Source organism: Pogoniulus pusillus, chromosome 10, assembly GCF_015220805.1.
Source record: "Pogoniulus pusillus isolate bPogPus1 chromosome 10, bPogPus1.pri, whole genome shotgun sequence".
Taxonomy (NCBI): Eukaryota; Metazoa; Chordata; class Aves; order Piciformes; family Lybiidae; genus Pogoniulus; species Pogoniulus pusillus.
In genome coordinates this window covers 2,464,242-2,481,817 of record NC_087273.1, presented here as the reverse complement: position 1 = coordinate 2,481,817, position 17,576 = coordinate 2,464,242, and the positions used below count along the sequence as shown (strand labels likewise).

The 17,576-nt window shown below is 41.8% G+C and overlaps 1 protein-coding gene across 5 annotated transcripts in view; it reads left to right on the top strand.

Annotated features, from left to right (window-relative positions):
- GAB1 (GRB2 associated binding protein 1) overlaps positions 1 to 12,668 on the top strand; it is a 104,096-nt gene extending 91,428 nt beyond the window's left edge. For 3 of the 5 annotated variants that reach the window (XM_064149494.1, XM_064149498.1, XM_064149495.1), the window contains 5 exons: positions 4,783 to 4,872; positions 6,971 to 7,064; positions 7,402 to 7,525; positions 10,370 to 10,492; positions 10,763 to 12,668. In XM_064149494.1, the coding sequence (XP_064005564.1) occupies positions 4,783 to 4,872; positions 6,971 to 7,064; positions 7,402 to 7,525; positions 10,370 to 10,492; positions 10,763 to 10,921 (590 nt within the window). In that variant the 3' untranslated portion in view covers positions 10,922 to 12,668. Of the gene's footprint in view, positions 1 to 4,782; positions 4,873 to 6,970; positions 7,065 to 7,401; positions 7,526 to 9,681; positions 9,758 to 10,369; positions 10,493 to 10,762 lie in introns of all 5 variants that reach the window. The other 2 variants (XM_064149496.1, XM_064149497.1) reach the window with 2 other exon arrangements.
- Positions 12,669 to 17,576: the final 4,908 nt, after the last annotated feature.

Genomic DNA, 17,576 nt, shown 5'->3' with positions numbered 1-17,576 from the left:
AGAAGTCATTCTGAGAACATAAAGATGTCAAAGAAAACTAGAGGGTTTATCTTTAGATGGCTGCTTTTTATGTATCATAACATTGCAATAAGTTGATTTCAACTGGTTTTTGCTGTCCTAAACAGACTGTAGTTATCTCCATCACTGACCAGAACTAAAGGCATAATTGATATTCCTGTCTTTTGTTGGATGCTAGCATGGAAATGGATATGAATGTTGTATAACTAAATACTTTTTTGGAATCATAAGTGCCTTGGCAGGAAACAGTCTTAATAAAAACAGAGATGAAAAAGCAAATGCAGGATATTTGTGGAGCTCTGTGCTGAAGACCATGTACTCAGGAGTCAGAGTTCACTGAGGTGAGGAAGAGAAGGAAAGGGAAAGGTTATTTCACAGACATGGAAACCAAATAATAACCCTGTGGGAGTAAGACCATGAGCTTCAGCCTTGTTTGCAAAGGGAAGGTCTACAGTGGTGCTGAGTATTGGAATTCCTGGACCTCAGTGCAGATTTCAGCTGTCTCTGATTGCAGAGCAAAGCGAGGCAGAGGTGCATTTCTTAATGGAAACAAACTGCTGGTAGCCACTTCTGGGGCTACTTTTGCCTTGCGCTCTCCTCCTGCTATGCCAAGTAAAGCGCTACTTTAGCATTCCTGCATCTGATCTCCTGTCTGGTGAGGATTAGTCCTGCTGGCCAGGAAGCTGCATTAGCAGGTCACACGTTTCTGAAATCTTCTGTCAGGTTAGGAGATGTACCATAGCCCTAAATAACTGCTATTTAAATAGAGCCTTGGCCTCTTTCGTGAGGATGTTTGCCATTTCCTGACGTAAAGCCCCTTGTCAGCAAGCCATGGAGCACGCAGCCAGTCAGAAGAGAAGAGCTCTTAACAGAAATCTTACTTAGTGCTGGTGCTGCAAGGCACTAGCCTGGAAACAAACGAGGCTCTTAGCGAGTGGCTGACGTCCTCGGCACCAACAATGTTAGGATCCACCTACTCTGCTGCAGGAATCTGCTGCAGTGGGACCCCCTTTCCCCCACCCCACCCCTACCGTTATGTTCCAAGTGTTTTATGGAAATGAAGAGGAGCAAATATGTTAGCTGATGGAAAAACCAAAAGCTTTTGCTGCTTAAACCCTCACTTGAAACGAAATCAAACATGTGAGCCGGACTCTTCTGCTGATGACTTCTCAGACAAAGGCAGCATTGACACACACCAGAATGCCAGGAGCAGAATTCATGCCGTCTGAGTGCACTCCAGTGCTAGCTCCATAATCGCTTGTGCTGCTTGGCAGTTTTTACAAGCAGCCATTTGTTAGAAAAATAGACTTCATCAGTGATTCTTCAGCTCAGAGTGCCCTTGCACAGTGTTCAGCTGATGGAACATGCAGAAGCTGAGCTTCTCTCTCCTGGCTGTAGAGCACTTTGCATTTCACAGGTGCTACTCGACTGAACCCTGAAAACGTCTCATTTTCACTTCTTGGTTGGTCGGTTTCACTTGCTGTAGCTTATTTGGGGCTTTTTTCCCCTCCTTAGGTTTTCATCCAGTGGTGTTGCAACACAATTTGTTTCCTTTTCAGTTGCAAAACATAAATACATAATCATAGAGTAGTTTGGGTTGGAAGGGACCTTAAAGATCATCTAGTTCCAGCCCTCCTGCCAGAATCTGTTTCAAAACCCTCTATTTTTCACCAGGGTTTCTCTCTCCCCAGAATAGAGCTTTCCAGAGAGCCCTCCTGTCCTTCCACCTTCACTGAGCCCTGTGACATTGCTCCTGTGACATTCCTATAGTCATTATTTCTGCATAGAGCAGGTGTTGCAGACCAGTCTGATGTACAGGTGTGAGGCATTTTCTCCTCTGTTTTAGACTTGGCCTGTTGCCTCCTGAGAGTTCTAGAGACATACCCTTGGAGAAAATTAGTGAGCTGACCTGGGAGCAGCACCTGGAATTTCAGTTGCAGTTGAAAGTTCTTAAACTGCTGTGTTTCTGTTCACAAGTCTGGCTTAAGGTCATGACAGAACTGTCAGTTCTTAGATGTAAAATGGCACTTCTGAAGTTTCTGATGGATTTATTAGAAATAAGTGCTGAGGGATTAAAGGGCTTCTGGTGCCCTGGCTCTTGTGACTTTATCTTTCTAAATGGGCAAGGGAGGAATTGTGCACTGCATACACAATTAAGTAACCTCAGCTTTCTGTTTGTGATTCTCCTTCCCCTTTTCACTGCCCTGGTGTCAGCTCTTTTCTCCAGCAGAAGGTCCTCAAGAGACCTTAGGCCTTTTGTTTTTTTCTTTGGTAGGGAAAAAGTGGTGGAGGGATAAAACCCACCAGCCCCACACAAACATTTTAATTCTCTGTCACACTAAACAAGAGATTTGCAATATCTTGGCTGGTTGGTAGCAGCAAGCTGTTGAGCTACCAAATTTGCTTAGAATGAACAGTCTTTCACCAGCAAGAGATGAAAGCTGTGAGTTTATTTTATACTGGAACATTTTGTATGTTCTTGTCTGCTGCAGAAGAGCAGTATTATAGGGACCTGCATTTATTTATATAGCTTTGTTTGGAAGTCTAAATTAAGTCAGAGGCAGGCAGTTATATAATATATAATACCCTCATATTACAAATGGAGGGAATCAGTTCAGGAAGGTTACCTGCACAAGACCACATAGAGTAGCTAACAGGAGTAGAAGTAATGAGTCATAACCCTGAGTTCCTTGGGCTTATCTTCTGTATTATGGGTTTCAGGCACTTCAAGTATGTTTGGCTATAAGAGCAGAGAGGTTATAAAGTACACACTGGTCAAATAATGTCATGAACCCTTTTACTGCTGCTGGGTTTCTCACCATACTTACAACCTGTGCTCCTAAGTCAGTGTCTTGACTGGCATTTTAAACTGAGTCATAGTGGATCAAATGTCTTTTAAATTTGGTTATATAGTTGTGGCACACAAAACTTACTATGATTAGGTAATGACACTCAGCATCAAATTGTTCTTAATAAAAGGTGTTTGAATTTCAACTTCTGCATTTGTTTAATTGATTTTAAGATCATGGCATTTTTATCCTAGGCAAGTTTTTATCATAGAGTTGTAGGCAAAGTACTTAAAAATATCAAATCAGCTTGAAATGAACTAGGCCAACATGCTGGGTCATGCTTTTGACTTAGCTCCAGCCAACAGCATGCTGTACAGAAATGCACTGGGAAACACTTCACACGCTGGGTCTTTGGTCAGCATTGCCCAGATGCTTGGAAGGGACCTCAGAAGATCAGCTACCTCAGCCTTCCTGCTGTGGGCAGGGACAGCTCTCAGCAGCATTTCAAACCATTTGAGGGAGCCCCTGATTTTGAATTTGGGGGAGTGTCTGTCTGAAAGTCGTTTCATGTCCTTTTAGGGAAGCTTCTGTGCAGCACTACTAATAAGTAAATTCTGTCTTACCTGCATGATCTCTGAGATGCACTGTATAGAAGTTAAGGTACCACACAAAACCTTTCTGTTTGCCTTTCTTTTTGTTCCTTGATTATTCCAATAGTGCAGGGGTGACAGTAACAGAGCACTTCATATGCAAAACCCTTGGGGTAGAGATATGCAAACTCCTGCTGCTCGTTGCCAGGTTGATTCTTCAGAAAGCATTCTCAGTGCAGCCTGACAGAGTCCTTTTCCAGTTGGTGCTGTAGGGCAACTTCCTAACATAATCAGACTCACACTCTTCATTTGGTTTACCTTTTCCTAGGGTTTATTGGTGCTAACAGTAGGTTAAACACTTGAAGGCACTTGCCTTTTTCTCATTTTAACACTCTGTCAGCTAGACTTCCTCAAAAAGTTAGGGTCACTGTGCTTTACTGATCATGCTTATTTAAAACAGACAATGCCATCTGAAGCACTTGCAGGGTTTGGTCAAGGTGACAAAAAACTTCCTTGCTGGGAGCAGGGTTCTATTGCTCACTGACTATAATGCTCCTTTAGTTTGTGTTCTTCACCTTGTTACCGAACTCATGTAAAGTGTTTTGTTGTCTGGTGACCCAGCATGTAGGAGAGCTCTGCTGGTAACATGATAGTGTCTGACAGCACAAGGACTGGGGAGTGGTTTGTGCAGCTACTGCCCTCGTATACAGGGGTCTAGGATTACTAAAGGGTGTTGAGAATGGAATTTTATCACAGGTTCATTTGTGGGGGAAGTTGGGTTGTGCATGCTTGGGACCTTGGGAAAAAAGTCCCTCTGTGTTTGCAAGGTTGGAGATGGGAGTTTGGTACAGAGACCTCTGGGGGACAAGTTTAACCACCACAGTGTGGAAAAGGGTTCTTGGGGCTTCTCAAGTGGGAAATGCACAGTGGATAGCAAACATCCCAAGGGTATCACCAAAGTAATACTGTAACTAAAGAGAATTCAATTTCTTTGAAGGTACCTCAGCTTGCATCTGAAACATGACTACCCTCCTGTCATGAGAAATACTCCTCAAATATGGATTTCTTTTTAATGTAAAGCATCTTGAGAGCAGTCAATAGCAATGATCAGTTACAATATTTGTTGATGCACTTTCTAGCCTTTTTTTGTATACCCTTTCTGCTTGCCTCCAACACGTTATTTGCATGCAGTATTCTCTTTGTTTCTAGTTTGGAGCTAAAGCTCTTAGTGTGAGACCTAGCTGGACTGTAAAACTCTCCTTCAGCAGCTTGCTTGTGCTTGTGGCATTAACCTTTCTGCAGGGGGTTCTGCTGTTTGTTTACAAAATTCCATTTTCCAGTTACAAATAGAATATTATTAAGAGAGTCTTCTTTTTACCAATTAGGTCAAAGTCCTAAAATTTTAAGACCTAAACCACATGGTTTAGAGCGAACTGATTCACAAACCATAGGTGACTTTACTACAAGGAGAAAGGGTATGTACTTTAGCACTGTATGTATACGGAGCTGTATGACAATAAGTAAAACAAAAATGAAGCAAACTGTTGTTCTAGAATAACTTTAACTCCTGTATAGTTCTTTTACTTCTGTTATCATCTTAAGGTCATGGAAATGTTTTCCTTGCCGAGCATAAATTCACTTACATGAGGAATTAAAGGCTTTCTAACTTGAGCAGTTCATAGAAGCGTTTCCTTGACATTAACATGGATGTTCTGAGCTCTTAAATTGTAGCTGTTTGTACTTTAGATTTGCTTTTTGTCTGTTTATTTAGAAACAAGTCTATAATATTTTATCAACAAGTATAGCTGCTTGAAATAGCTGTTGTTAGGCAATAACATGAAATCACAGTTTACTTGACTCTTCTGCTGTTGGTTAAACACTGAAAGCAAGCAAAATACTGATCCTCTGACAACTTACCAGTACAGAGATGTATTTATGCACCTTAATGAGCACTGCAATTAGTCTGATGGGCATTGCTGAAGATGCTGAGTTGGTGCCTTACGTAGTCACAAGAAGTAGAGGAGAGATTCAGCATTACAAGTAACGTTAAATATCAGTGTCACTGATCAGTACCTTTGGTTGTTAAAGCCCACTGGTTACTGGATGAAGTATTCCTGCTGCTCTCAGTGGGCTTCGGACAAAAAAGCAGTCCCTTGCCCACCATTTATACCTGTCAGGTAGTCTCAGGCCTTTACAGAGGACTTGAGCCAAGCTGATCATTTTTGTGTCACTCATGCTTCAGTATCATCTTGCCTATGTCAGGTTTGGTTCTGCCACGCTTATATGATACCTTACATACCGAGGCAGATGAGTTGTAGTTCCTTTTCTGAGTCTGTGATGACAGCTTTGTATGAGCAAGTGAGTTTTAAGCAGCAGAATTACTGGAGAAGGCCTGATAGGTTTTGAGTGCATAATGATGACTTCCTATAAGAGAAAAGGAGAAAACCTTTTGGGGTACCACAGACTGCTCCTTACCCAGAAAATCTGAATCAGGAGTCCTTGTGCTCAATACATGACAGCTGCCTTTTGAATAAATCCCATCTGAAGAGTACAGTTCTGCTTTTTCCTTGTGGGATAACCACACTGATTAAGCAACTGATTTCTGTCAGTTCCTGACGTGGTGGCTGGCTCTTACTCCACATCAGCTAGCGTGGCACCCTGACAGCTCACCCTGGTAAATCCAGCAGGCAGCAGACTCACGTGGAAGCAAGGAGAGAAAGGGCAGTTGTTAGAGTGACATTGCATTTTGTGTCCTAAAAACAGCTTTAGGGAGGGCAAGGTTAAGGATCAAACTATGACAGCACTTGTGTGATTTTACGGTTGTAGTTATTTCTTTACACAAGTATTTTCTTTATATTTATCCCACTCACACTTAGGAGGGGTGAAACATACAAGCTGGAGGGAGGAAGAGGGTGTTTCTTGCTAACACTTTGTGATTCTGTTCTGAAAATGGACTTCCACAATGGCACCTTTGCTAGATTGATGTTAGCTGTCAGTGACGGCACAGTGCTGAGAAGCACTGAGGCCAGCCAAGCAGCTCTTAGGAGCTGAAGCTCATCTCTCATTTCTGCAGACTTTGTCTTTGCTGCCCACACCTTGAGCCATGAAACCTCCTCAGTAAGGGCACATGTACGCAGCCAGGGCAGGGCTTGCATAATACCAACTGTCCACGAGCCAAAAAGAGCACCCAGAGTTGGCTCTGTTGAAGCAATCATTGACCCTGTCCTGGCTTTGTCCCTTCCAGCAGTCATCATAGCAGAATAAAGCCAAAACATGAGGTTGCCATTTCCAGAGTCTCTTTTTCAAAACAGAATGACTATGTGCAAGCATATCTTGCAAAACTCTCTAAACTGTGGGTTGTTTTCTAATTAATATTGCTTTACAGTGCCTGGAAAGATTAAAAATAGAAGGCATGGCTCTCTGAGAACTGAACATTGTCTCTTTCTCCTAACTGGGATGTACTATTGAAAAAAAAAGGGGGGGTCTTTTGGGGTGTTTAGGCTTTGGAAAGCTGTTAAATTTAAGTGTGTGCAGGAATGATCTGTGCTTTAAGACTGTCTGTTTCTTACATAGCAAAACCAGCACCTCTAGAAATAAAACCTCTGCCTGAATGGGAAGAATTGCAAGCCCCAGTTAGATCTCCTATCACCAGAAGCTTTGCACGAGAGTAAGTTTCTTAGCTTTTCCTCATTTGGATTAATTGTTTCCATTGATTAGAGTGTTAATAAATGTCTGCAGACTTGTATTTTTAGCCTGTGTAATACCTGTTGGAGTTCCCTTTGGAAGTGTATGTGTGTGTGTCTGTATGCATGTTTGTGTGCACTGAGTAGGAGTTTGTGTTTTGCAGTGTTAAATGTAAGGCATCGCCTATAGACCAAAAATGTGACACTGCAGTAAACTTAAATGACAGTTTCAGCTCTAATATCCTTGTGTTTTTTTGTTGTTTACCAGGAGTTTTAAGAGATTTGATATGTATTGTTTGTAAAATAATTCCTGGTAATTAGCCCCTCCAGGTTTCCCATGTCTCCCAGACCGGACTCAGTTCATAGCACAACTTCCAGCAGTGACTCGCACGACAGTGAAGAGAATTATGTATCCATGAATCCAAATCAGTCCACTGAAGACCCAGTATGTAAAACCTACATCTTAACTACTCTCTTCCTGTGCAGTCCTTACTTTAAATCATGCAAACACAGCTCCTTCCACTCAGCATCACTCTTCTAGATGGAAATAATAATAAAACCATTTCCATGGAGAACCTGTAATCTTGGTAGAATGTCACTGAAGAAGTTAAGAGCATGATCATATACAAAAAGAATACTTAGTGTATATGTCTGTTGTGCAAACCAGGCCAATACATGACTTGGGATGGGTTTTTCCCCCCCTCTGCCCTAGAAATTGTCTCCTCTTTGTAACGGCTTGTCCTGGGCTATGCACTAGATCAGTATTGTGACATCAAGGAAAACAAACTGACTTAGGAACTCTTGAGACATCTAAACCCCTTTATTAAAAGGACATCTTCCAAGAAGTGTAGAGAGAGCAGGGGAATAAGAGAATTTGGATTTGTTGTTTATGTTCTGTGAGAACTGAGCCATGTGTACAATTCTTAGGCTTCTTGCAGAAAAAAGAGGCTAGAAAGGGTCTCTGTGCATTGGACATCTGTACTTGTCCTCTTTGGGACACAGTGTTGTCAGGTGGTATTTCAGATACAAAGTGAAGAGCTAGTTAGGAAAAATTCCTCATGTATGCTGTGGATTTTGGCTTGCTGGGGAGAAAGGAGAGGGAGAACAACTACCCATGGCAGTATTCTAAAAGAAGAGAGGAGCAGTACACCTAGGCCTGAACTGAAATGAGGTCCAGAATACCCCTAAAGCACTGGAGGAAAACCTGGACCTTGAGCTCAGGTTTTTCGTTTGGTGTAGTGCAATGCATTCACCACTTCTTTACAGTTTGGGTTCTTAGTAGGGAATACAGCAGCATTTTTCATCTCTAAAGCACTATGAAAGACTTTCTTTGAGGGGGGCCTGTCTAGCACCCTCTTTTCTGTTTGTTTGTTCACCTTCTTATGGCTTGTGCTGGCCCACTTCAGTACATCCTGGACTCTCCTCCTCTTGCAATGCTGCTTGTTTCCCATCCCCTGCTGCTCTGGATACTCTCCCTGATCTCCTCCATTACTGACTCTGGATGGTGCCCCTTAAGTCCTGCCTCCTCCTGGTGCTTTCTCTGCAGCAGCTCTGATTCAGTGCAAGCTCAGGAGCCTGGGCTGTGCTTTGTACCATGGCTGACCTGCCAGCAGTGCAGATGTGCTTCCCAAGTGAAGTGTGCTCCAGCAGTGGGGAGATGATGGTGTAAAAGCTTAGGCCCTCTTACAAGAGGCATTGGTAAGTAATTGGTAGTGTCCCATGCAACAGATGCAAGGAAGAAAGGTTTAGAATCACCTATGCTCACAGCTCTCCCTGCAGCAGACCCTCCATTCCAACTGAGGATCTCCTGATTCTTACAATGCTACTACAAAGGCTTAACTTCAGTGTCAAGATGGTATGGTTAGTACCACATCTCAGATGGCCTGGCATTAGTATCTTCTGTTTGCTTGCACCATTCATTCTGCAAGGGTGTTCTACTTCCATTTCCATTTCTGTATATTTAAAGTTTCTGTTTCTAATGCATATGTTCTGCCTGTCTGCTTTGTTTGAAATAACAGATTCTTCTTTTGTTTAAGACTGAGATAGGCTTTTTTGTTCAAAACATTGGTACAGAACTGGGTTTTTATAATGTTAAATACACAGAAATTCCTTGAAAGAGTTTGGGCAACAAAAATGGACTTTCAGTTGTTTGCATTTGTCCTTGGTACCACTTCCATATCAAATGAGCTGGACAATAGAGATGTACTGGATAACTGCATTTTAAAAAGCCCAGCCCATTAAGTTTTAACCCATAAACCATTTTATTTCCTAGAGAACCTGCACGTTTCCAGATCTCAAGGCTTTTGTTTTAACATGTGCTAATGACATACACGTTTGGGAAGTTTTTATTTGTTCCAACTGCATCTTAGGAAGGTGTCCAGAGTTTTGTTTTTTTTTTCATCTTTATCTGTCATCAGCTTTGTAGTGTCTTTCTTGTTTGGACATGTTGTACTTCTGTTTTATTTAATAAACCCAGCAATATTCTGCTTTTTCCCTTCAAGTTGCTGTCAGCCTTGCCCTTCTGTCTTTCCTTCTGCCTTCCTCTTCATTTTTTTGCTGACTGCTGCCCTCTGTCTTCCTTTTTTTTTCTTTATCTTTTAGAGAAGAGTCCTTCTATTGTACTGTTCCTATAACACCTGTTAAGAGGGAGGGATCAGGCTGGGAGAGGACAGAGGAGGTGAGGTTGTGAAAATCTGGGCTAATTAAAATCTAGGTGTTTAGAATGCAACTTCAGTTTAGGCAGCCCTACACATACTGCCCAAAAATGTAATCCTTTGGTCCTATGGACTGAATAATACTTGGTCACTTTCAGCTTACAGCTTTTGAATGAAATGTAAAAAGTGCATTTGGAGCTTTGCCACTGCTGTAAGGCTGAGAATCCTGTAAGGTGCTGAACTGCAATTGAAGGGGGGAAAAAAGTGTGTAATTAAGCAATGCTAAATTGGAGATGTGGCCACTTCATTTCAGAAGAACAAACCATGCTCCTTTCTTCTCATCATTTGAAAGGGACATGAGGTGGAAAGCACAGGCTGGTGTGGTGGCAGCCCTTAATTTGGAGTGGGTGGGGGTGTTTTGGGGGCTTTTGGCTTTCAATTTTTTCCCAGTTTGGACCTAGGATATATCCCCTTGTTATACAGTGTCAATAAAATTTGCATGGTTTAACTGATTGCTAAAGCTCTCAATCAGTTCATTAACCTTTAACATTTTGGTAGTTTTTAATGAGTGTATTTGTTAATGAGAACCATCACTGTGTGCATTGGTAGCTGAAGCTATTCAATTATCATTTCAGAATTTGTTTGGAAGCAACAATCTTGATGGAGGAAGCAGCCCTATGGTAAAACCTAAAGGAGACAAACAAGTAGAGTATTTAGATCTGGACCTAGATTCGGGGAAATCTACCCCACCTCGTAAGGTAAGAAACTGTTCAGCTCCTGCATTCCTGCCATCAGAAGATACTGAACCTTTCTTCACGAGTAGTTGCTAGGAAAGAGCAAGCCTCATGCAAGGTCATCTTAACCAGGGTGTCAGATGGGCAATGCCGGAGTCTGCGCTGGGCCTTTCAGGGAGACCTGCGCCTGCTCTATATCGTTTTGGGATGTCTGCTCAATAGATTAATTAACAATGAACTTCTGTTGTTGACTTGTTTTAACCTAAGCCTTTCACTCTCTGTTGCCTTTACCAGAAAAAGAGTAGCTGTTCAGGCAACAGCGTGGCAGACGAAAGAGTTGATTACGTCGTGGTCGACCAGCAGAAAACACTAGCACTGAAGAACACACGAGAGGCGTGGACTGATGGGAGACAGTCTACAGAATCTGAAACACCTACAAAAAGCATGAAATGAAAATCCTGCTTTTTCATCCAACAACAGAAAGGAGTGACTTTTGGAGCCTTACAGACCCGCGATGGCTGAGCTGTTGGACTGTAGGGTACCTGCTTCCCTGCTGAGTGAATAGGTCGTTGGCCAACGAAGGGTGGCAGCCGAAGGACACTGCATCCATCAAAGGAATCTTAAGACCATCATTTGGCTCTGTGGTCTCTAGAAAAATTGCAGTCTGTAAATAACTTGTAAATTGGCCTTGCTTAGCTTTCAGGAAACCTTTTGTTCTGTAGTTAACACATCTGTAGTATTCCTATGTTTATGCACTTTTCAGTTACCATGTTGGTTCAGGTATTCCCAGTTAGTGTACCTTAAAGCCTAATTCATCTGGAGACGTTTTTATTGGTGGTGTTTTTTTGTTGTTTTCCTCACACTACTCTTCCTTACAATTTTAGGTTAATTAAGCTACATGTAGATACAGGAATGGGTATTTGGACTTCATTTTAACACCTTTTCCAATTGATTTTTGCAGACATACTTTCACAATTGAATAATCTACTTGAAATGCCAAGAGGTGACAGTTACATACTTGTTTATATTTAATACACACCAGATCATTTGGAAGCCTACAGTTGCCTTCCTAACAAAAATTGCTGCAAGTTAATAATAATGAACTGTACTGGGTTTAGACCTGCAATCCTGGTTAGTTGTTAGTGGTGGAACTTCTATTGTATTTTATTAATGACAGTGTTCTGTGTTCAATGGGTGAAGATTCTGCAGGGTGGGATCTTACACTTCTAAAGACTGAATAATTAAATATCAAGTAAGCCTGCAAACCACTGAGAGCATGCAGTAATATTGTGATCTCACACTTTTAACAAGAAATAACCTTTATATTATTTACAGAAGGTAGAGTATATTAAAGTCAGGTACGTACCAAGCACTATTGTGCTAATACACTGATCAGGTTTAAACAATGAGCTTTAGTTTTGTACTACTTAGAAGTTCTAATGTCAGTTTTCAGTTCAAGACTAATGGGACAGTTTGACATTCACTCTTTGTAGTCCTAGCAAAATACTGTGATTTTGAATTAGACATTAATTCAAATGGAAATACTATGTTTTGACACCATAGTGCCCTTCTTATGATCTCTGTTTTACTTTAATCTCCTGCTTGGCCTTACATTTAAATCCCTATGCAACTGATGTTTTATATCTGTTTTTAAAAATTAGGTGATATACTTAAATGGTCCCCTTGTAAACCACTTGTTGCCCCTTTCCTGGTACAGGATTTTAAGCTCTGTATACTGTGATCCTTTTATTTTACTATGCCAGTTCCAAATAATAATCTGCCTTGGGTTAGAACCATTTCTTGTTATTTGGAAGAAGTGAACGAGTTAGGTCTAGATAGAAAACTTACTAACACTTTTGTTTTACACAAGCACCCTTGAGTAAGTGGTTGAGTTTTATCTTCCCTCCCAATTATTTTATTTTGTCCAGGTCACTTAAAAAGTTGAACATAGAGCTGTGTTGTTCTCTGGCATGTTTGCCTTAGTGCTGTGTGTAATTTACCGCTGGTTGTTTCTCTCCCCTCACTGCCACAATCTACAGTATGTAAATTATCTTACTCTTAACAAAGGTTCTTTTAAAATTAGTAATATTTTGATGCTTTGAATGTTCATTAAAAAAAAAAAAAAAGAAGAAGAAAAAAAAGAGGAAACTAAACACAATGCATTTTGAGGTGAATTTTAAATAAATCAAGTTGTTCAGTTTGGATGTGTAAACTCTGTGCTGCCAAACAGCCAACCGCTGTTCGTGCGTCTCTGAGGGTGCCTCAGTACCAAGCACACCCTTTCAGAACTGTAGCTCACCTCTTGGTACCACTGCAAAAAGTAATAGTCAAAATTCATTTCTGATTTCAAACCTTACACCAAGCAGCTGAGTAAGCTGAATTCTCAGTCTTCTGGGAGCCAGAAGTGATGTGAGCCAGGGGGACCTTGAGGACTCAGTCAGTTGTTAGCTGAAGTCTGTCAAGGTTCTGGACCTACAGCTCAAATATGCTTCTACAGTTTTCTCATCCAGAAACAAATTCCTCTTCACTGATGCTACAAGTGGAGCACCCATAGGCATGGTGAGTACCTGGTAACTAATGTCATGATAGTTGTGTTTACGGATACTGGCGTTAAGCATTTTATCAGTGCACTAACAGCAGTGCATCTCCACTGCTGACCTGCCTGTAACTCATTAACAAGAGTGGTTAGGTAATCACTTTGGTGTTTATGCTACATACTCAGTTTGGTGCTTGCCACTGGGGGGAAGAATCCATACTGTGGGCTCCTGCATTCATGTGTGCACCCAAAGAGTAAAGTGATAGTAGAATATTTTAAACCATTTCTTTATTCTCTGAGTACATGGGAGAATTTGAGGGAGATGATTAGGAAAGCCTACTCATCTTTTACCTGTCCCTGACTCATCAGTCCTTGAAACTTCTACCAGCTACACAACTATGTATTATTCTTAAAGCTCTTTGGGGTTTTACTTATCAAGCTGTGCATTTCAGTATAGGATCACAGAATCAACCAGGTTGGAAGAGACCTCCAAGCTCACCCAGTCCAACCTAGCACCCAGCCCTGTCCAATCAACCAGACCATAGCACTAAGTGTCTCATCCACTCTTTTCTTGAACACCTCCAGGGACGGTGACTCCACCTCCTTGGGCAGCCCATTCCAATGGCAAATTGCTCTCTCTGTGAAGGTATCTATAGTATTTATTCAGATGTTCTAAAAGAATGAGTTTCCTAGGCTGGGATCTCTTGTTGGGCTACTGCTACAAGGTGGTCTTGCTCTACTTGCTGATATCAGTCCTTGTTTTACAGATCACACTTACTCTTTCTTCACATGACATTTGGCAGCCTTTACAATGGTAATTGTTACTGTGATTACTCTTCCCTCCTTTTTGTTAAGGAAAGCAGCAGTATTCAGCCTGTAGAGACAGTGTAATGCTTTCTAAGTAAGAGTCTAAAATTTCTCTAGAATTAGATTTATAAAGAAGTTTCTTCCCCTAATTCCCCTCATGCATTTATTGTACTTAGATGTTGCCTGAAGTCTGTTCAGAATCAGCACCATGACTGGATGATACATCTCATTTTCACTTGCAAATGAAGGAGTGGAGCTTCATGCTGCAGGTGTGTCCAAGCTTTCCAATAGTCTAAGGATATGAACATTAAGTTGAAAATGTGAATCCTAAAATGGTAGAAAGCAAATGGTATTTGATAATAGCTTTGTGTAACTTCCAGTTACTAGCTTTGTGAGGACACTTGTTAGAGGGATGGGTGCTGGTGGAAACTCCAGTAGGTACCAGTGCAGTAGTTTGAAGAACACCACTTGACAACACTCAGACAGGTAAGCTGCCTTCTTCTTTCACTGCATTTGTTTAAGTTGTCATTGCTCTGTGTGTCTTGTCATTTTAAACTGCAAATCTAGGTGTGTAATAGGTCTTTTTAAAATAGATGCAGTCTTGCTCACAAAGCCCAAAAGAAAAATGTAGTGCCTGGTGCACTAAGGCTGACTAAGGGTGGTTTGGTATCACCTCATGCTATAATCTGAACAGCATCTTATCTGTAGGCACTAATGGCCACACTTCTACTCACCCTTGTCGTCACAGTGACTTCCTGAAGTGCAGGCTGCTCCAGCCTGCTAAACACTTGTGAAGTGACACTTGTGAAGGTGGAAAGTTGAGAATGTGGTCATTAGTCTGTTTTTGTGTCACAGAGATTTGTGTTTATGCTGAAAAACCAACAGCAGCCCATTTAGGTATGGCAGTTGTGCCATAGTGCCACACATGGGGCGTGCAGGCAAATTACACTCTGCTTCTTACGGTGCTTCAGAATTCGTTGCTCCATGTAGGGAGCGGTGAGCAGCCCTGTGTTCATGTCCCACTTGGAAAAGACATGTGCACAAAGCAGGCACAGTCTACAGCACAAAACCTGGGTTGCCAGCCCCTGCATGTCCTGTTTCATCTGCTAGTGCAGTTACAGGAAAGGAGGGGACAGATGTTTGTCAGGACAGGTTCAGTGTCTCTGTGCTTTGCAAAATCTTCCATGGGTATTTCTTTAGATATCTAAACACTGTGAGCAGAAGTGGCCCAGGTCACAACTGAGGAGAAACAGAACAGCACATGATAGGCAAGAAACCCATGGGGATTGGATTAAGATGCTGTGGCAGAGGCCTGGCTGAGCAAATGCTGGTCTGCAGGCAGACACTTGTGTACCTTTGGAATCCCACTAGAACCTTCAGGGGCGGAACTGCTGGTAGAGTTTAAGGAGAAAAGTATTAAGCCTTGCTTTAGAAAACTCCTTCAGATTTACCCCTGTCTTTCAGTGAAGTCCAAGCTTATACCCAACTTCTTAAAATCCTTTTTTGCTCCAAGAATGGCAGCACCAGGAGGACATTAGGGTGGCTTAGCTGCAGTGCCAACAGATGGAGGAAAGGCCTTCTGCAAGGGACCCTCTATGCTTTGTCTTCTCTGGTTACCATGACATGATGAGAAGTTAACATCATGGGTGCAAGGAGACAGGGCTGGGAGAACCTGACCATGGAGAAGATGATTTTGGAGCTCAGAAAGGGAAGGAGCTGCATCTATTATTTTATATATAAAAATATGTTTTGCATAGTAAACAAACCCAAGCCTCATGTTGTTTTTGCCTTGCAGTTGCAGCAGCATGCAAATCTAAAAGCATTTTTAAATGTTTTTCTTTATTTCATCTGTTCTGACTCTGCTGCTTGTTACAGAATCTCCACTGTCTGTAATTTCTATCAGCAGTTGACTCATTGTGAGGTTGCCTTCTCCCATGTGTAAATTTTATGGATCAAAGGGCTTGTTTTAAACTGGGCAGAGTCTGATGTGCTCTGTGGATGTTTTGCTGTCACCAAATTTTCACTGGTTTGTGGCTGTGCAAAATTTGAACCACTTTTGGTCTTCGTGTGTCACTGTTCCTGTTAAGCCTGCCTTTTGAAGACAGACCTAAAACATGGCAGGCTTACAAATCTCTAAGCACTGCAGAGGAACTCAGTGCTGTTAATTCTTTTCACAGGACAGACTGGTTCTGCTAGGACAGTTACCCTGTCGCTGGAACAACTTCAGTGCCATCTCTGCAGAACTCAAAGTTGAGAGCACATGAATAGAGATTTCCACACTTCAATGTGTGCTAAACTAAACTGCTGAATGAATTCACAGTGTCTTTTGCATGTGTGGGTTTGTGTTTTTGTTTGTTTTCTACAGTGGAAATCTATGTGCTATCAGTTCTGATGAAGCTGTACCTTTGCTGATGGGGAGCTGTTTTGTATTCTTAACAAACAGCATGGTTTTGATGGCTGGTGTGGCCTGCAGGATCTCTCGGTGTGTTTATATCACCTCTTGCCCACAGCATCTGAGGCTGGAGTTAAAATGATGCTGACAGAAAAGGGATGGCTTTGAAAGAGAGATAATTATACTTAGCTTTGGATGGGACAGTCCTGCTTAGCACGAGTGTTCTGAGGGGGTAGAAAAACCAATCTCCCTTATATAGCATTTTGCTTTTTAAACTCAAACTTCAAACAAGAAAACCAACAGTCCCTTCCCACTCCTCCTCAGATCTGATGCAAACTGAGCTCTCTCCTACCTTCTTGAATCCAAATGACTGCCATATGCCTGATGTCGTGGCCACAACCAGCTCTTTCATTCCTTTCCCAAACTTTAGGAAGATTTACAGCACTGATAGATGTGCAGCAGTGCCTCAGCACAACTGCTGCACAGCTAACAGGATTGCTTAGAGCTGCTCTCACTTGTGGCATTTCAGTTTCTTGCTTAGCAAGAAATCATCTGAAGAATATTAATTAAAGTTATGCTTACACAACTGAGCAACAAAACTGAAAGACATGTCGCCCCAGAGATTGGACTGAATTCTGTAATTAAACTCTTCTAATTATTAACATGCTTATGAAAGTCAGTAAAGCTGTCTCTACAGTTGAGCATTGGCTGAGAGAGCCTTTTTTGCCTTGGTGTCTACTTGACCATGTGTTGGTGTTTAGCACATTAGCAGCCCCTGTCATGAGCTGCTTTGTGCTGCTGGTTGCTTTTAATCGCAGGTCTCTGTATTCAGGCTCTCTGTAGACTGTTAGGATTCCGTGTCTTCATGAGGATCTTCAGGATCACCTGGAAAGTTGTCTTTCCTGTTTTGGATGTGGCTTTTGATTAGGGCTGAGTTTGGTTGTTTGCTTTGGTTTAGGGGATTTTGTTGTTGGGTTTTGGTGTCTTTGTGTGTTTGGGTGTTGCTGGGGTTGGGTTTTTTTGCTTGTGTAGTGGTTTTGGTGTGTAGCATCTTGTTAATTTTCATCATTTTATGTTCTGCTTTCATTACTGATAAGACATTTAGAGCCTTTAATCTCACTTTACACTTCGAAATGTGGGGGTTTGGGGTTTTTTGTTTTTTATTATTGTGCCTGCTTTCTGTACTTGTTAGAAAGTTAACTGTTTGCATTATTTTTGCCTCCAGCTGAACCTTTTCCTCTTGAGCACAGCAGAGATTTCAGTAACTCTTTCTGCTGTGTCACAGCATGGTCCTCTTCACCTGCAAACAGCTTCTCCAGCAATCTGAGGTGGTGCTGGCTCCTAGATATACTGCTGCCTTGCAGTGATACAGG